This window comes from Saccopteryx bilineata, chromosome 1, assembly GCF_036850765.1.
Source record: "Saccopteryx bilineata isolate mSacBil1 chromosome 1, mSacBil1_pri_phased_curated, whole genome shotgun sequence".
NCBI classification, from domain to species: Eukaryota; Metazoa; Chordata; class Mammalia; order Chiroptera; family Emballonuridae; genus Saccopteryx; species Saccopteryx bilineata.
Genome location: NC_089490.1, coordinates 141028492 through 141048395, shown reverse-complemented (window position 1 = coordinate 141048395; position 19904 = coordinate 141028492). Strand labels below are relative to the sequence as shown.

The window sequence follows — 19904 nt, the reverse complement described above, 5'->3', positions numbered from 1 at the left end:
TGGGGGGCTTCGAGCATGTGGGTGTTGAATCAAAAATCCTGGTATGTCCGGAGCCCCTCCTTGGGGTGGCTTGTCAGCTTTTTGGAATTCCGCTGTCTCAGGGGCGATAGTCCAGTAAGGGTGAGGTCTGACAGATAAGCAGAACATCAAGAGGGCAGTTTGGAATACACATATCTATCAGGAACTACTATAATTTTACACCTAGGTAAGAAAGCTGGGCTGAATCTGCCTTGGAAGGAAGTCATGAAGTTGACCCAAAGGTGAAGTTCTCCTTTCAGGCATTTCTCCCAGGAGACTGTGGGAGGGGCAGAGGTGCCCCTCTATGCATGGTACCATATGCCCAGCCTTAGCAGCAGTGCAACCAGGCCAGTGGGTCTGCCCGAGGGCACACTTCACCATCTGTCTGGCAGGGAGGCAATAAATTATTCCGGAGAGCAAAGAAAACCAGCCATACAGACAGGCATACAGACTAGCTCAGGGGGACTCTGTGTAAAGGCCAGGACCCTTCCAGCTGGGATCTGAGGCAGGACTACAGAGCTCTCCTGGCCAAGAGCACACAAGGACAAAAGCTCTGAGGTGGGAATGAGTTAAAGCAGTTTAATAAACAGAGGAGGCTGACAGGGCAGGAAGAGGTGAGGAGGGAAGAGGACAAAAGGACCACAGCAGGGACAGGTTCTGATTGTTGTTTTTTTTTTTTTTTTTTTTTTTTTTAATTTTTCTGAAGCTGGAAACGGGGAGAGACAGTCAGACAGACTCCCGCATGCGCCCCGACCGGGATCCACCCGGCACGCCCATCAGGGGCGGTGCTCTGCCCCCCAGGGGGCGATGCTCTGCCCATCCTGGGGGTCACCATATTGCGACCAGAGCCACTCTAGCGCCTGAGGCAGAGGCCACAGAGCCATGCCCAGCGCCCGGGCCATCTTTGCTCCAATGGAGCCTTGGCTGCGGGAGGGGAAGAGAGAGACAGAGAGGAAAGCGCGGCGGAGGGGTGGAGAAGCAAATGGGCGCTTCTCCTATGTGCCCTGGCCGGGAATCGAACCCGGGTCCTCCGCACGCTAGGCCGACGCTCTACCGCTGAGCCAACCGGCCAGGGCTTGATTGTTGTTTTTTAACACCCCTGAGGCTATCATGAATGGAGGAAGCAGGAGACCAAGGCAGCATCCTAATGAGACCGAGGGCCAGTGTCCTTCATAGGATATGAACCCCAGAAAGAAATCTGAGGAGAAATTTTAGAAGACTTTTATTTCTGTAATCCCATCACAAATCCTGGCCCCCAAATAGCTTGGATATGCACTGAGCAAACTAGTGTGTTACAAGTATGTTAGGTTTGCTCGCTTGCACTTTGCATAATTGGCACATGAGCACGGGGCAGCGCCATTGTTGTAAGGTACCAAAAAGCTGCAAATTAATATTGATATTCTAGGAGGAAAAGGTCAGGCTTTCCTGTCCTTTCCTTGGAAAATGGAGGAAAAAGAATGTAAAAGTCTCCTGACTTACAAGGACGACTAGGGTTATTTGGTTTTAAATTCTCCGAAAGGATTGAGGTTAACTGAGAAACTTCTTCTCTTTCAATAGGAGGCAGAATTTACATATCACCTTGCATTGATTGTAGTTCCTCCCTTTCCTGGGATATTGAGAGTAAAATACCTCTAGGCTAGTGAGGGAAGAGGAACCCTGAAAGATTTGTAAATGTCTTTGATTGTATTACCTTGAAAGTCTTTTTTTGTAAAGATTTTATTTATTCATTATAGAGAGGGGAGAGAGAGAGAGAGAGAGAAGGAGGGAGGAGCAGAAAGCATCAACTTCCATATGTGCCTTGACCAGGCAAGCCCAGGGTTTTGAACCGGCAACCTCAGCATTTCCAGGTTGACATTTTATCCACTGTGCCACCACAGGTCAGGCAGTCTTGAAAGTCTTAATGTTTCTGTGTATCCCCTAAATGAATGTTATGATCTTGTTAATGATTGTGTCATAATGTCATGCTCTCCTCTGCCCATGTATAAATGTTAGAATCCACAGGAGTCCAAAAAGACCAGAGTAACAGGCTTTATTGGAAGGAAGAAAGGAACCCTGTCGGGCTGACTCGAAAGGGAGAGTCTCCCACACCAAGCACAGGTGGGACTGGGCTTTTTAAGGGTTTTGGGGAGGTGGAGTGAGAAGGGTCGTTGGGCATTCAGCCGATTGGCTGCTAAACAAAGGAGGGTTTTTTATGTAAGTTTGTCAGAACTTTTTGGCTTGTCAGACATTCCTTTGCGATTGGTCATCTGTGAGCCCTGAAACAGACTTACTGGCAGGGTTAAAGAAATGAAACCTGAGATAATCAAGGGTATACAAACAGCCCCTGAAATGTATTGGGGGCTGTACGATTTGGGCCTGCAGATTCCCCATGTCAGCCATATGCGGCTGGCATATTAAAATTTCTTCCTTTAATAAAACTCTTCAAAATTTATCTGGACTGGGTGTCTCTACGTGGACTCGATGAAGTGAGGTATGGTCCTTTCAGAATCTGGGGTGCAGTACTTTATAACACCATGTGTGTATAGTCTATGTAAGAATGTGTGTGCTTGCCCTCAGGGCGGCAGATTGGAAATTGCAGATTGTCTGCCTGCTTGGGAGGGGCCATTGTTTGCGGGAGAAGGGTATTTTTCCCCCAGCCGGTTTTGCTGGGGAGTGTGGAGAGAGAGGAAAGCTGTTTTCCCTGCCTGCTTGCTCATCGCCATTACAAGACTCTAATAAACAGAATGGCCCATCATTTTTGGTTCCACAGTTCCTTTACCATCTGCCCGAATCCAATGTGAACCTGCATGGCCATGGCCACCAGCCTTACATCTGGTGCAGCCGGCAGGATTCAGGTCAGGTTGGTATGGAACCACCAACACTCTTGAAGGGTTAGAGGAGTGGTTGCAGTTCTTCAGCATGTGGTTCCCCATGGCTGTCCTTTTGGGGGCCTTAGACTGGATGTTTTTTACAGCCCTGCAAGAGAAAATTGAGGGCTCTGCACGAGAGGCTGCCTGAGGTTGAGAGTTTCAGGGTGAGCTGCAGACCAAGCAGCAACACAACATGAGCTGGAATCGTCACTGGAGAAAGATCTTGTCCCAGTAGAGCCCAAGCTCTACGTCAGTCAGGTGTCCCTGATTCGACTTCCCCGTGCAGTGGGACACTCCTGTTTATCAGCAGGCTGGCAGCCTCTTTGAGACTATTCTTGAGGTGGCTATGAGGATGCTACCAATCAGTGCTGACACTAATTGCCACCAGAGGAAAAGCACGAGACCGGCACACAGTTAGTTGCAAGAATCACATAGGCAGCCTGACCAGGTGGTGGCGCAGTGGATAGAGCGTCAGACTAGGATGCAGAGGACCCAGGTTCAGGACTCCAACATCACCAGCTTGGGCGCGGGCTCATCTGGTTTGAGCAAAATCCCACTATCTTGAGCCCAAGGTCACTGGCTCCAGCAAGGGGTTACTCGGTCTGCTGAAGGCCCACGGTCAGGGCACATATGAGAAAGCAATCAATGAACAACTAAGGTGTTGCAACGTGCAATGAAAAACTAATGATTGATGCTTCTCATCTCTCTCCGTTCTTGTCTGTCTGTCCCTGTCTATCCCTCTCTCTGACTCACTCTGTCTCTGTGAAAAATAAATAAATTAAAAAAAAAAAAGAGGCCCTGGCCGGTTGGCTCAGCGGTAGAGCGTCGGCCTAGCGTGAGGAGGACCCGGGTTCGATTCCCTCCCGGCCAGGGCACACAGGAGAAGCGCCCATTTGCTTCTCCACCCCTCCGCCGCGCTTTCCTCTCTCTCTCTTCCCCTCCCGCAGCCAAGGCTCCATTGGAGCAAAGATGGCCCGGGTGCTGGGGATGGCTCCGTGGCCTCTGCCTCAGGCGCTAGAGTGGCTCTGGTCGCAACATGGCATCGCCCCCTGGTGGGCAGAGCGTAGCCCCATGGTGGGCGTGCCGGGTGGATCCCGGTGGGGCGCATGTGGGAGTCTGTCTGACTGTCTCTCCCTATTTCCAGCTTCAGAAAAATGAAAAAATAAAAAAAATAAAAAATAAAAAAAGAATCACATAGGCAATTTATTACTCAAATCCTTTTGGTGTGCCTGGGTACAGCTTAAGGGGACCCCGTTGGCATGCTTCTTTTGGCTGTCTTTGGTCAGAGCAGTGTGGAGGCAGTCCACATTCACGTTGGAGTCTGGGCGACTACTGCAGGAGGGCCCCCTCAGCTTTAGTACCTTTTTTGGCCAACGCCTTCTAACAGGTGTCAATCTACAGCAGAGGTCCCCAAACTGTGGGCCACATGCGGCCCCCTGAGGCCATTTATCTGGCCCCCGCCGCACTTCCAGAAGGGGCACCTCTTTCATTGGTGGTCAGTGAGAGGCGCATAGTTCCCATTGAACTACTGGTCAGTTGGTTGATTTAAATTAATTGTTCTTTATTTTAAATATTGTATTTGTTCCCGTTTTTTTTTTACTTTAAAATAAAATCTGTGCAGTGTGCATAGGGATTTGTTCATAGTTTTTTTTTATAGTCTGGCCCTCCAATGGTCTGAGGGACAGTGAACTGGCCCCCTGTGTAAAAAGTTTGGGGACCCCTGATCTACAGGATTCTCACCTGAAACCACTTAATTATTTTTAATATTATATCTTAATTACTTTTATATATCTTCCATATTTTTTCATATTTTTTTTATTTCTATATATTTAATTACTATAACATTATATTACAACAACATTCCACCCCATGATCCTTGCAAGATATGCTTGCAGGGATCATTACAAAACTATTTCTTATTCCGTTTTAAACATATATTACAAATAGGATTACATACTTTTAATTCAAATACAATCAAAACAAACAGGCATATAAGTATTATTATTTCCTTAATTCCCATCCATATAGACATAAAGGTATGAATACCTTATTCAATATAATATACTGGATTTATAATATACTGGATTTAATAAATTCCATGTTGGTTTACAACTCAGTATTGAAAATATAGATTCTATAGTCCAGGGGTCGGGAACCTATGGCTTGTGAGTCAGATGTGGCTCTTTTAATGGCTGCATCTGACTGCAGACAAATCTTTAATAAAAAAATAATAATGTTAAAAATATAAAACATTCTCATGTATTACAATCCATTCATTTCCTACTGCTCATGTTCATGGTTGCAGGTGGCTGGAGCCAATCACAGCCACCTGACCAGGCGGTGCGCAGTGGGTAGAGCGTCGAACTGGGATGCAGAGGACCCGGGTTCGAGACCCCGAGGTCACCAGCTTGAGCGTGGGCTCATCTGGTTTGAGCAAAAGCCCACCAGCTTGAACCCAAGGTCACTGGCTCCAGCAAGGGGTTACTTGGTCTGCTGAAGGCCCGCGGTCAAGGCACATATGAGAAAGCAATCAATAAACAACTAAAGTGTTGCAACGCACAATGAAAAACTAATGATTGATGCTTCTCATCTCTCTCTGTTCCTGTCTGTCTGTCCCTGTCTATCCCTCTCTCTGACTCACTCTCTGTTTCTGTAAAAAATTAATTAATTAATTAAATTAAAAAGAATTCAGAGACTTATTGTATTTTAAAGTGTTGGTCTTACATAAAATGCACACATTTATTTGTATTTATGGCTTTAACAGAATTATATTTTTAAATATGTGGCATTCATGGTTCTCTCAGCCAAAAAGGTTCCTGATCCCTGCTTTATACACTATGCCACCACAGATAAGGCTTTTTGAACTCAGTATTTTTTTTTTAAATTTCACTTAAAATAGGCAAAGAATTTGAATAGACATTTCTCCAAAGAAGATATACATATGGCCAATAAGCACATAAAAAGATGCCCAACATCATTAGTCATCAAGGAAAACGAAAATCAAAACCACAAGAAGATACCACTTCCCACCTACTTAGAGGTAAACTACTATATACTCCTAGCTTAAAAAATAAGTCATGCTTGACCAGGAGGTGGCGCAGTGGATAGAGCATCGAACTGGGATGCAGAGGACCCAAGTTCAAGACCCCGAGGTCGCCAGCTTGAGCGTGGGCTCATCTGGTTTGAGCAAAAGTTCACCAGCTTGGACCCAAGGTCGCTGGCTTGAGCAAGGGGTTACTCAGTCTGCTGAAGGCCTGTGGTCAAGGCACATATGAGAAAGCAATCAATGAACAACTAAGGTGTTGCAATGTGCAACGAAAAACTAATGATTGATGCTTCTCATCTCTCCATTCCTGTCTGTCTGTCCCTATCTCTACCTATGTAAAAAAAAAAGAAAAAGAAAAAATTATTTTTATTTATTTATTTATTTATTTATTTGCATTTTTCTGAAGCTGGAAACAGGGAGAGACAGTCAGACAGACTCCCGCATGTGCCCGACCAGGATCCACCTGGCACGCCCACCATGGGGCCACGCTCTGCCCACCAGGGGGCGATGCTCTGCCCATCCTGGGGGTCGCCATGTTGCGACCAGAGCCACTCCAGCGCCCGAGGCAGAGGCCAAGGAGCCATCCCCAGCGCCCGGGCCATCTTTACTCCAATGGAGCCTTGGCTGCGGGAAGGGAAGAGAGAGACAGAGAGGAAGGCGCGGCGGAGGGGTGGAGAAGCAAATGGGCGCTTCTCCTGTGTGCCCTGGCCGGGAATCAAACCTGGGTCCTCCGCACGCTAGGCTGACGCCCTACCGCTGAGCCAACTGGCCAGGGCAGAAAAAATTATTAAAAAAAAAATTTTTTTTTTAATTAAAAAAAAAAAAAAAGAAAGTTAAGCGGCCTGACCAGGTGGTGGCGCAGTGAATAGAGCGTCAGGCTGGGATGCTGAGGACCCAGGTTCGAGACTCCAAGGTTGCCAGCTTGAGCGCGGGCTCATCTGGTTTGAGCAAAAGTTCACCAGCTTGGACCCAAGGTCGCTGGCTTGAGCAAGGGGCTACTCAGTCTGCTGAAGGCCCATGGTCAAGGCACATATGAGAAAGCAATCAATGAACAACTAAGAAGTCACAACGCACAACGAGAAACTAATGATTGATGCTTCTCATCTCTCTCTCCATTCCTGTCTGTCTGTCCCTGTCTATCTCTGCCTATGTAAAAAAAAAAGAAAAAAAAAATTTTTTTAATTAAAAAAAAAAAAAAAAAAGAAAGTTAAGCGGCCTGACCAGGTGGTGGCGCAGTGGATAGAGCGTCGAACTGGGATGCCGAGGACCCAGGTTCGAGACCCCAAGGTTGCCAGCTTGAGCGCGGGCTCATCTGGTTTGAGCAAAATCTCACCAGCTTGAACCCAACGTCGCTGGCTTGAGCAAGGGGTCACTCGGTCTGCTGAAGGCCCACAGTCAAGCCACATATGAGAAAGCAATCAATGAACAACTAAAGTGCCGCAGTGCGCAATGAAAAACTAATGATTGATGCTTCTCATCTCTCTGTTCCTGTCTGTCTATCCCTGTCTATCCCTCTCTCTGACTATCTCTCTGTCTCTGTAAAAAAAATAAATAAATAAAAAAGAAAGTGAATAGTTTCAGAAAAATACAAAAAAAAAAAAGAAGAAAGTGAAGTAGAGGGATTTTTAAAAACTTATATTAAAGAAACTGAAAAGATAACTCACAGAATGAAAAAAAGTTTGCAAGTCATGTATCTGACAAGAAACTATAGCTACAGAATACATAATGAACTCTTAAACTCAATATTTTTTTTGTGTGTGTGTGACAGAGAGAGACAGAGAGAAGGATAGACAGGAAGGGAGAAAGATGAGAAGCATCAATTCTTCGTTGTGGCATCTTAGTTGTTCACTGATTACTTTTCTCATATGTGCCTTGACCGGGGATATAGCAGACTGAGTCACCCCTTGCTCAAGCCAGAGACCTTGGGCTTAAGCTGGTGAGCCTTGCTCAAACCAGATGAACCCGCGCTCAAGCTGGCGACCTCGGGATTTTGAACCTGGGTCCTCCGCGTCCCCATCTGATGCTCTATCCACTGTGCCACCGCCTGGTCAAGCTCAATACTTTTTTCTTTTGAAAAAGTTTATTTGTTGATTCTAGAGAAGGAAGAGAGAGAAAGGTGGAGGGTGAGAGTGAGAAGTATCAACTCTAGTTGCTTCACTTTAGTTGGTCACTGACTGCTTGTCATATGTGCCTTGACCCGGCAAGCCCAGGGCTTTGAACTGATGACCTCAGCGTTCCAGGTCACACTGTGCCATCACCTGGTCAGGCTAATTATTTAATTTTAAAAAATGCAGCATGACTGTGGTGGTGTTATAAAGCACCGTATCAGATTCTGAAAGGCACCGTACCTCACTCTTACCGGGTTTACGTAGAGACACCCAGTCCAGATGAATTTTGAAGAATTTTATTAAAGGAGGAGGTTTATTAAATATGCCGGCTGCATATGGCTGACACAGTACAGCAGACCCAATCGTGTGCAAACCAAAAATATTTCAGGGGCTGTTTATATACCCTTGATCACACATGGGCGGGGGGAGAGTGTGACATGGCACAAGCTGACATTTGTTTAGGGGCTATACAGAAACATTAAGACTTTCAAGGTAACACAATCAAAGATATTTACAATCTTTCAGGGTTCATCTTCCCTCACTAGCCTAGAGGTATTTTACTCTCAAGATTCCAGGAAGGGGAAGGAACTACAATCAATGTAAGGTGGTATAAAAATTCTGTCTCCTATTGAAAGAGAAGTTTCTCGGTTAACCTTTATTTTAGATTTAAAACTAAATGACCCATTGTTCTTGCAAGCTAGAAACTTCTACATTCTTCTCCCTCCTTTCCCCACAGGAAGGATGGGACAGGAAAACCTAACCTTTCATACTAGAATATCAATATTAATTTTTCAGCTTTTTGGTACCTTATAACAGTGGCACAATGGATAAGCCACTGACCTGGAAAGCATTCGACCTTGAATGCTGAGGTCACTTTCAAAACCTGGGGATGCCAGGTCAAGGCACATGAGAAGCAACTACTATGAGTTGATGCTTCCTGTTTCTCACACCCCTTTCTCTCTCTCTCTCTCTCTCAAATCAAATTTAGAAAATAAAATGCTAACTGGTCTTAGCTGTCACCTCCTCCAAGAGCTCTTCCATCCCCCCAAATAAATCTTTCCATTTGCCCTCTGTAAAGCTAGTAGCCACGGTCACCATCACAGTCACCTGGCCCATGCAGGTTCAGATTTGAATTGGACAGATGGTAATGAAACAACGGAGCCAAGAACTGGTGGGCCATTAGCTTTAATCCTAGCTTGCACCCGGCAGGCTAGAAATACACACAGTGGGAAAACACTTCCCTTTCCATTCAGGGCTCCCAAAGCCACTGACTTATCCAAGTTTACTAGACAAAGGTTTCTAGCTCACCAGCCTTATTCATCTCTGTTCCCCATCTCCTCTCTGCACAAACTGGCTTCTCCTTCAGCACTCTGCCATCTTGGCTGCTTCTCCTCTCCTCCACTTGGTCTGTCTCTGCTCTCTCCTCTAATGCTAATCTCAGGAACCGAGAGAGCAAGCTCCTGGTCTGCCTCATTTTTGGTGTAGAAATAAAAACCTTTAATTCAATATACAAACAAGGAAGTCTCTGATACAAAGTCACTTATCTGAGGCATAATGGGATTCCTCATGAGAGTGCACCACCCCACATCATGCAATAGTCAAGGGTGTGGGGAAAAGCTTAGTCTTAAAACTAAGCCTTGGCTGGTTGGCTCAGCGGTAGAGCGTTGGCCTGGCGTGCTGGGGACCCGGGTTCGATTCCCGGCCAGGGCACACAGGAGAAGCACCCATTTTCTTCTCCACCCCCGCCCGCCCCCCTTCCTCTCTGTCTCTCTCTTCCCCTCCGGCAGCCAAGGCTCCATTGGAGCGAGGATGGCCCGGGCGCTGGGGATGGCTCCTTGGCCTCTGCCCCAGGCGCTAGAGTGGCTCTGGTCTCCGCAGAGCGACGCCCCCTCTGGGGCAGAGCATCGCCCCCTGGTGGGCAGAGCGTTGCCCCCTGGTGGGCGTGCCGGGTGGATCCCGGTCGGGCACATGCAGGAGTCTGTCTGGCTGTCTCTCCCTGTTTCCAGTTTCAGAAAAATACAAAAACAAACAAAAAAAACAAAAACAACAACAAAAAACTAAGCCTTAGGCTGTAACAACCCTGCCTGCTTACAGCCTGTCCCCCACACCCAATGCAAAGTATAAGTGAGCAAACATATACATCATATTTACAAACTTATTTGACCAACAACCGCTTTTTTCTTTTTCTTCATTCTGAAATCAATGTTTGCAGTTGTCCTTTTCCATCTTTAGTCTCTCCTCCCGAAGAGGCTCTTTTTGCCTGAGCCCCTCAAAGGTGGGGACTGTACCTAGATCAGTTTTAGGGCTCTCCCTCCCTACAATGCCCCAGGTTCCGTACTGGAGGCAAGCAGATGGGTTTTGATTTCTATTGGGAAACACAAACCAGATCCCCATAATATAATAATAAACAGTCCAGCGCTTAGCGGATGTTAAGTGCTTTTTAATTACTCTGTGGCGTTTTATGTGGGTTATCGCATCTAATTATTGTCACATTTCTAGGAGAAAAACAGTATTCCCATTTTACAGACAAGAACTCTCAAGTCCGTGGCTTGAGACCTACATAAACACACCTCCCGGAAAAGCGCCGGTATGGTATCATAAACACCGCACCCACCCCAGATACCGTTCTATTTACACGTAAGCTTTCCCCTGGGCAAAATAACCGCTAAAACCAGCCACAAGTCCTCTCAAAGTGTCCGCCACTTCCGGCGTGCAGCGCGCGCCAACGCTCCCTTACGGCCGGGCGAAACCGGAAGATCTATCCGCGATGCCTCTTGGGAGTTGTAGGCTAGACATGAAGGGAGGCGGGGCTGCAAAGTGGTTGATGTATCTGAAGAAACAGCTTGTTGAGCGGCTTTTAGAAGGCGGGACTTCCGGCAACAAAGTTCTGGTGAGCGGCTTCACGAGGGCAGTCACTTCCTTTTGTGGGTGTTGGCGGACGCAGTGAGACGGTATGAAGGCCTCGGGCACGGTAAGGCGGCCCCTGAAGGCAGGGGGCTAGGGTACGCATCGCGGACCGAAAGGGACCCAGCAGGGAGCTGTGAGCCGCGTCTAGGTTACGCGTTCCCGTCTGGGGCCTGTGCGGTCGTGTGCAGCGCTTCGAGGTACGACCAACATGGCGGCGACTCTGGGCGCCGCGTGGGGAGCCTGGGAAAGGGACATGATGCACGATGTGGAGGCTAGCGCTACCATACTTCGCGGAGCCTCCTAATCTTAATTGCTTAAAGGACGTGATGGAAGGGAATAGCGTTCCCATTTTTCCGTGTATGGTCGAGAGTAGAAGAAAATTGTTAACCCAAAATGACCAGGATAGTGCGAGCCTTGTCGTTTTGGCAAGTGGTGGGCAAAATCAGAGGGTGCCATGATGCAGAGACGGAAGTGTAGACCTTGAGGAAAAACAGAGTGGTGGGTATGAACAGCTTTCCCGTCTCCGTTTCCACGGTGGGAAAGAGACCGTGTCGGCCCTTTTTTTGGAAAGGTGATCCCGAGGCTGCTGTGTCAGATTCTGAGGTGGAAGTGCTAGTTGAGTTTGTAATATTTGGGACTATCTTCTTTTGGTTTTGGTAAAATGATGGCTAGTCTTTTAGGTTGGTGGTTCTTTTTCTACTAGATTACAGACATCTTTGCCTTCGCCTCCGTGTAAGCAGGGAGCTTGTGCTTGGAACCCAGATCTCCTTGGGCATCTGGGATAACTTAGGCAGCTGCAAGTTGCATGGCAGCAGTACAGGGAGTCCTGGGCATGAGAGGAAACTAGATTCTTGTCCTTTTACTACCTGGAGTGAGCTGTGAGATCCCAGGCTCGTCACTGCCTTTGAGCCCCAGAGTGAAAGAGAACTTGGCAAGATGTGAATTGCAGAGATGTTGTGGAGGTAGAAGATTGCTTGATTGTCCTGAGGCTGCAGGTCTAGGCCATCCCTTTTCCCACTGGTATAGAAAGAAAGGGGGAGAGACAGTGGGACAATGGGGTTGATAGCCCCACCTGGCTTTCTGGAGCTAGGACAAAGGGTACACTGCCCTCACTTTTTTTTTTTTTTTTTATTCATTTTTAGAGAGGAGAGGGGGAGAGAGAGAGAAGAGAGACAGAGAGAGAGAAGGGGGGGGAGGAGCTGGAAGCATCAACTCCCATATGTGCCTTGACCAGGCAAGCCCAGGGTTTCGAACCGGCGACCTCAGCATTTCCAGGTCGACGCTTTATCCACTGCGCCACCACAGGTCAGGCCACACTGCCCTCACTTTTATGGGGAAAGCTGGACAGGGGCATGACCCACAGTCTTCAATTCCATATGAAAGCACAGAGATGGGTCTCTTACCTCTATCTCTATCCCCCATCCTCTTCACCAGGCTTGGGAAAGAGCGGGACAGCTCCACAGTTGCCTAGGTTCTGATTCCACCACACCCCTGATTCTATTTCAGCTGCGAGAGTACAAGGTGGTAGGGCGCTGCCTGCCCACCCCCAAGTGCCACACACCACCCCTCTACCGCATGCGCATCTTTGCACCTAACCATGTTGTTGCCAAGTCCCGCTTCTGGTACTTTGTGTCTCAACTGAAGAAGATGAAGAAATCTTCAGGGGAAATTGTCTACTGTGGCCAGGTATGGGGTTTCCAAGGAAGAATGGGGACTGGAATGGGATTGCGTGTTTCATGGGGCAGCCCTAGCCCCACAGGGTTACTATACTTCATAGCCTCGGATCTTGCTCACAGGTGTAGTGCCTTAAACTGGGATGGCATGGGTGTGTCAGTATTCTATTCTTAATGAGAAAGCCCAAGGTCTGGGGATGGTGTGGCTGATGCACTGGGACACTTTGGCTCAGGTCATCGCCTTCCCTGGGCTTCATCTGCAAAGAGAGAAGAGGTGCTGTCACCTGGGCACATTTCCATGGTGGGTGGTGGACTCTGCACAATGAGGATGCTCTGGGCAGCAGCTGGTTTTCAGCCTCACGAATCCCTAGGGAGTTGTGTTTAGAAGTCAGGATCTGTGTTAGTCCCCATGAGGGAAGTGGCCTCTACCCACATTCTTGCCATCTGTGGGTGGCAGGTTTCCTCAAGTGTCTGGCGTCAGGGGTTGTCCTTGGAAAGGCAAGGGTAGAGGTATTGGCTCAGTGAGATAGGATCCGGTAGAGGCCCATTACTGTTCTCCACTCAGCCAGTCTCTTCCTTGGCAGGTGTTTGAAAAATCCCCTCTTCGGGTGAAGAACTTTGGTATCTGGCTGCGCTACGACTCCCGCAGTGGCACCCACAACATGTATCGGGAATACCGGGACCTGACCACTGCAGGCGCCGTCACCCAGTGCTGTAAGCTGCCATGTCTCCCAGCCAGGTCCTTTTAGAATCAGTGTTGACAGTTCAGTCTGACAACTCCCCAGACTGAGGCACTACAAGTGCAAGAGGCTTTTGGACGTTGGAGCGTAGGTCTCAGGGATGTTGATGTGGAATGTGGGGGGGGGCGGGGAGTGCTTCGGGGGCAGGAGTACAGAGGATATCCCAGGTACAGGAACCTGGCAGCGAGTGGACTGTTGGGGTCAACCTCTGGTGTAGGCACAGCTCCCACCCATAATCACGTCCAGCCCCTGTCCAGTGTTGAGACCTGTAGTAGCCCAAGGTGCTCCTAGAGTGGGCTAGCTGCCACAAGGCCGAAACTCAGGCACCTAAACCCAAGAACTGTTGTTTGTTGTAGCAGCAGTTTAAACAGAGGTGCTGACAGCAAGTGAATCTCGTCGCCTTTGGGGACTGTGGCTGTGCCCCTCAAAGTGAATTGGGAGGTTCTACACTCTTGGTGTCAAGATACTTTGGGCTCCCAGGCAGGTAACTGATGGGAGTTTTGAGGAACACCCAGAGTCTAATGCGTGTTCACCCTGCCCCCTCCTACTCCCTGCAGACCGAGACATGGGGGCCCGACATCGTGCCCGCGCCCACTCAATCCAGATCATGAAGGTGGAGGAGATTGCAGCCAGCAAGTGCCGCCGACCAGCAGTCAAGCAGTTCCATGTGAGTGCACTGGAGCCCCTGCTGGGCTGAGGGAGGCTCCCCTGAGCATTGGGTCTGACGCAGGAGTCTGGTGGGGAGTGTCCACACCTTGGTAGATGTTTTGAAGGGCAAGGTTAAGAGGCTTTCACCCTCTCACCTGCCTCTCTTTGTCATAGGACTCCAAGATCAAGTTCCCACTGCCTCACCGGGTCCTTCGTCGCCAGCACAAGCCACGCTTCACCACCAAGAGGCCCAACACCTTCTTTTAGATGCAGGACCTCTCAGTCCCCTGTTCTGCTCAAATAAACACCTTGGGAAAACCAGGGTGCTCAAACACACTTGTTTTCTTTGCACACCCTACAGAACTCAAGAGGGTGCAGCCAAGCTATGAGTTCTCTGCTCTGGGAGAAGTCTTCCCCAAGTGGGGCCCAAGTAGTGAACTCTCCAGAAGATGGGGTCCCGGGATATTGAGGGTCTCACTCCCAAGCTGCTCTGCCCACTCAGTTTCCTGGGGCTTTGTCCAATGAAGAATTGTCATGGATAGAGTGCTAGTGCAAGAGGGCTGAGTTTCCATCCCTATCGGACAAGTCGCTGCTGTGAGCTTTGAGGTACCTTGTAGGCCACAGATGTGGCCCCAAATCTGCCCCACCTTCCTTGTTAAACACAGGCCTCCACTTCCCCCATTCTGGTGGTGAGATGTGACAGCCAGACCCTGAGGCAATCAGGACAGTGGGGCTGGTTGGGCTTCTAGGACTTAGAACCTGGTTATTGGTTCTGAGGTCCTCAGACATGAGGTGCTGCCCAAGAGGGGCACAAGTTCTGCTTCCCCACTTGGGGCCTCTTGAATGAAGCTGCCTTGATCCTGCCCAGGGTGTTTGAGGACATCTGTCTCCAGGAAACCACTTGAGACCTGGGAAGTTCCAGGGTTAAAACTAACCTCACCCTCGCTGTGCCCTCAACTAAGAGGCTGAGGCACAGGCCTTGGAATCATCTGCCCTTCGTGTGTTACCATGAGCCCTCTGAGCATTCGTGTCCAGGCCACCTACCAGATTTGCTTAGTTAGCTATGCTTGCGGTGCAAGCACTGGGGGTACAAGCTGGGCAGGACCTACTGTGGATCAGAAAAGAGCTCAAGTACAAAAGCAACGGAAAGCCAGGTCTGGTGTCCTGGGCAGGGAACACAGCTACAGCCCTGCAGGGAGGGGAGTGTGATGATAGCTGCAGTGGTTACCAGAAACGCAGGTCATTTTAGGCCCACTGTATTGGGAGAGGCCATATTCCCAGGGTTTGCGTTGTACATGGCCAGCCATTCTCAAGAAAGGCCTCATAGCTGCTTTGTCTCCTGTTTGAACACAGTTAACTCCTCTCACTTCTGGGCATTTGCACTTACTGAACTCTTTGGACTGCTTTGGGTCGCTGGTTTCTCTTCGGTAATGTTTGTGTTTTTTTTTTCATTTTTCTGAAGCTGGAAACAGGGAGAGACAGACAGACTCCCGCATGCGCCCGACCGGGATCCACCTGGCACGCCCACCATGGGGCGATGCTCTGCCCATCCTGGGCGTCGCCATGTTGCGACCAGAGCCACTCTAGCGCCTGAGGCAGAGGCCACAGAGCCATCCCCAGCGCCCGGGCCATCTTTGCTCCAATGGAGCCTTGGCTGCGGGAGGGGAAGAGAGAAAGAGAGGAAAGCGCGGCGGAGGGGTGGAGAAGCAAATGTGCGCTTCTCCTGTGTGCCCTGGCCGGGAATCGAACCCGGGTCCTCCGCACGGTAGGCCGACGCTCTACCGCTGAGCCAAACGGCCAGGGCCGGTAATGTTTCTTAACCATACAGCTTCATAGGACTCCATCCCCCAGGAGTCAGTCTAAGGGCAGAAACCACATCTGTCACTGTTCAGAGGTGAGTCTGGGACCCAGAAAAGGGCATTGATGGCCAAAAAATATCCCTCTACCTGTGTACCACATGGGGTAACATTCCCAGGTTAGTGTTGCGGGGCCAAGTATTTTATTTTTTTTTATGGAGAGGGATAGATAGGGACAGACTGGAATAGGAAAGAGGTAAGAAGCATCAATCATTAATTTTTCATTGCGACATTAGTTCATTGATTGCTTTCTCATATGTGCCTTGACCGAGGGCCTTCAACAGACTGAGTAACCCCTTGCTCAAGCCAGCGACCTTGGGTCCAAGCTGGTGAGCTTTTCTCAAACCAGATGAACCGGCGCTCAAGCTGGAGAGCTCACAGCCTAATACTCCACTGTGCCACTGCCTGGTCAGGCCAAGTAATTTGATTTTGGCACTGCTAAAATACCCTCTGTAGAGCCTGACCTGCAGTGGCACAGTAGGTAAAAGTGTTGACCTGGAACGCTGAGGTTGCCGGTTCAGAACCCGGGGCTTGCACATATGGGAGTTAATGGTTTCTGCTCCTCCCCCCCTTATCTCTAAAAGTGAATTAAAAAATAAATACCTTCCATAGATATATCTATCTAGTGCATAGTTTCAACAATATTGAGAACGGGGCCTAGTTTTTTTTAATTTTTTTTCTTCCAGAGTCAGAGATGAGAAGCATCAATCAGTTGTGCATTGTGACACCTTAGTTCATTGATTGCTTTCTCATGTGCCTTGACTGTGGGGCTACAGCAGACCGAGTAACCCCTTGCTTAAGCCAGCGACCTTGGGGTCTCAAACCTGGGTCCTACGCATCCCAGTCTGACACTATCCACTGCACCACTGCCTGGTCAGGCTGTTTTCCCCCAATCTTAACCAGCACCGGTAGATTAGCAAAGTTTGAGGGCTCAGAAAAAAATCACATCTTAGCCTCTTCCTTCGTATACAGTCGTTGCTTTTCTTTCCTCTCTGGATTAAAACCATTTGTATCTCCTTGGCTTGTTTCGGGGCTGCTTGTTATTTTATTTTATTTTTTTTACAGGGACAGAGAGAGAGTCAGATAGAGGGATAGATAGGGACAGACAGACAGGAATGGAGAGAGATGAGAAGCATCAATCATCAGTTTTTTGTTGCGACACCGTAGTTGTTCATTGATTGCTTTCTCATATGTGCCATGACCGTGGGCCTTCAGCAGACTGAGTAACCCCCTGCTCGAGCCAGTGACCGAAGTCTCGAACCTGGGTCCTTCCACATCCCAGTCTGACGCTGTATCCACTGTGCCACTGCCTGGTCAGGCGTTATTTTTTTTATTATTTTTCTTTTTTGTATTTTTCTGAAGCTGGAAACGGGGATAGACTCCCACATGCGCCCCACCGGGATCCACCCGGCACGCCCACCAGGGGCTACGCTCTGCTGTGACCAGAGCCACTCTAGCGCCTGGGGCAGAGGCCAAGGAGCCATCCCCAGCACCTGGGCCATCTTTGCTCCAATGGAGCCTTGGCTGCGGGAGAGGAAGAGAGAGACAGAGAGGAAGGGGGGGTAGAGAAGCAAATGGGCGCTTCTCCTATGTGCCCTGGCCGGGAATCGAACCCGGGTCCCCTGCACGCCAGGCTGACGCTCTACCGCTGAGCCAACCGGCCAGGGCCCTGCTTGTTATTTTTTATTGATTTGTAAAACTTGGTGTATGGGGCCCTGGCCGGTTGGCTCAGCGGTAGAGCGTCGGCCTAGCGTGCGGAGGACCCGGGTTCGATTCCCGGCCAGGGCACACAGGAGAAGCGCCCATTTGCTTCTCCACCCCTCCGCCGCGCTTTCCTCTCTGTCTCTCTCGTCCCCTCCCGCAGCCAAGGCTCCATTGGAGCAAAGATGGCCCGGGCGCTGGGGATGGCTCTGTGGCCTCTGCCCCAGGCGCTAGAGTGGCTCTGGTCGCAACATGGCGACGCCCAGGATGGGCAGAGCATCGCCCCCTGGTGGGCAGAGCGTCGCCCCCTGGTGGGCGTGCCGGGTGGATCCCGGTCGGGCGCATGCGGGAGTCTGTCTGACTGTCTCTCCCTGTTTCCAGCTTCAGAAAAATGAAAAAAAAAAAAAAAAAAAAAAAAAAAAAAAAAAAAAACTTGGTGTATGGGGCAAAATCTTGGAGAAAAATCTCCCCATGTATGTGCAAATATGTGTTTGCCTTATGGATTTCATTAATCTATTGTGGTTTCTAGCAGAAGCTCATAGTTTCCCCAAATACTTCTCCCTCAGTAATAGGATTCCCATACCTAGATGATACCCAGAAAATGTTTCCCAGCCTACCTTGCAGTTAGGGGTGGCCATGCAATGGCAGTAGTGGTGTGAGCTACTTCCAAGAAACACCATCCAGTTGGCATTTAGCCACAACAGCCATCCTTGGCAATGAAGAGCCACATACAAGGTGGAAAGAGCTTGGGTTGCTGACTGTGGGACTGCTAGATCACTCATGATGTGGACCAGAGGTGGGTCCTGATGGCTGTGCCTGGGGCAAGGCACTGCCTACTCTGGGCCCTGGTTTTTCCTATGTAAGGTGGGAATGGTGATTCCTTAGTTCTAGGGGTGGAAAGGCTTCAGATAAAGTAGTTGAGAGTCCAGGATATGCCACCAGGAATGTAGAAATCTGATGCCCACCAGGCACCACATCCCCACCATGGGGCTCCACTGATGCTTCACATTACAGCCTGGGAACCAGTTGAGAGGGCTCTGTCCCCACCAGCCAAGGAGTGGGATCAATCTTTTTTCTTTTTTTTCTTTTTTAGAGACAGAGAGGGATAGACAGGAACGGAGAGATGAGAAGCATCAATCATTAGTTTTTTGTTGCGCATTGCGACACCTTAGTTCATTGATTGCTTTCTCATATGTGCCTTGACTGCAGGTCTTCAGCAGACTGAGTAACCCCTTGCTTGAGCCAGCGACCTTGGGTCCAAGCTGGTGAGCTTTTGCTCAAACCAGATGATCTCATGCTCAAGCTGGCGACCTTGGGGTCTCAAACCTGGGTCCTCAGCATCCCAGTCCGACGCTCTATCCACTGCGCCACTGCCTGGTTAGGCTCAATCTTATTATTGAGGGGCCTTGAACTGAGGACAGTACTATGCCCATCTTCCTAACTTCAACTTCTTCGCCCACCCTGCCATCTGCTCGTCCTCTTCCCACTTTGCCCACAGATTCCTCTACCATGTAACCACCCACCTGCCAGTTTCCCACAATCCTTGCTTAGAGCAATAGGTAGGACACTGAACTGAGCCCTTGGTCTCCAGAGGGTGGTTCCAAGACCACCCAGAACAAAGGACACATTTAAGAGGCAATGGGCCTGACCAGGCGGTGGCGCAGTGGATAGAGCGTCGGACTGGGATGCGGAAGTACCCAGGTTCGAGACTCCGAGGTCCCGCGCGGGCTCATCTGGCTTGAGCAAAGAGCTCGCCAGCTTGGACCCAAGGTCGCTGGCTCCAGCAAGGGGTTACTCGGTCTGCTGAAGGCCCACGGTCAAGGCACATGTGAGAAAGCAATCAATGAACAACTAAGAAGTCGCAACGCACGAGAAACTGATGATTGATGCTTCTCATCTCTCTCTGTTCCTGTCTGTCTGTCCCTGTCTATCTGAGGCAATGGGCCCTCCCATGTAGGGCCCGTGAGGCAGGGTGGTACTTGGATTGCTGACACCACTCTGATCTGCCCAGAAGTGACAGGACCCTTCCCATTCCTCAGGTGCTGAGACATCCCAAGGCCAATTCCTGAGCATGTCCTGGGCAAGGCGGGGAGCCCTGGGAGAGAGAAGCAGAGCTGCTCCTCCCTGACCCACCTTGCATCCAGCTCCTGAGTAAGGACCATCAGGGGCAAGGGCAGGTGCCAAGGCAAGAAAAGTGGGGGACCCAAGAGAGAGAACACAGATCCTGAAATTCAGACGCTTGAAAACCATGATATCATAGCGTCTTCAAGACTAGACTGCTGGAATCTTCCAGTGACAGCACGAGGGTTAGAAAAGGTTTTGCTGAGTGCAGGCACAAGTTTAAGGTCCCAGAGGATC

General features: G+C 49.5%; 1 protein-coding gene and 2 non-coding genes across 4 annotated transcripts; 2 read left to right on the top strand and 1 right to left on the bottom strand.

Moving 5' to 3' along the window:
- The first annotated feature begins 10855 nt into the window (after nucleotides 1-10855).
- Nucleotides 10856-14310, top strand: RPL18A (ribosomal protein L18a). 2 transcript variants are annotated; one of them, XM_066269796.1, is made up of 5 exons: nucleotides 10856-10992; nucleotides 12435-12614; nucleotides 13186-13315; nucleotides 13899-14008; nucleotides 14164-14310. In XM_066269796.1, the coding sequence occupies exons 1-5, from the start codon at nucleotides 10975-10977 to the stop codon at nucleotides 14254-14256; spliced, it is 531 nt and encodes a 176-aa protein (XP_066125893.1). In that variant the 5' UTR covers nucleotides 10856-10974; the 3' UTR covers nucleotides 14257-14310. The 2 variants fall into 2 exon arrangements, with proteins under 2 accessions (XP_066125893.1, XP_066125900.1); XM_066269803.1 differs by lacking the exon at nucleotides 10856-10992 and adding an exon at nucleotides 10994-11125.
- LOC136321158 (small nucleolar RNA SNORA68) lies at nucleotides 13662-13793 on the top strand. Its single transcript, XR_010728447.1, has one exon. It is a non-coding gene; the product is annotated as a small nucleolar RNA SNORA68 (small nucleolar RNA).
- A 1407-nt stretch (nucleotides 14311-15717) lies between the features above and the next one.
- TRNAG-ACC (transfer RNA glycine (anticodon ACC)) lies at nucleotides 15718-15793 on the bottom strand. Its single transcript has one exon. It is a non-coding gene; the product is annotated as a tRNA-Gly (tRNA).
- Nucleotides 15794-19904: the final 4111 nt, after the last annotated feature.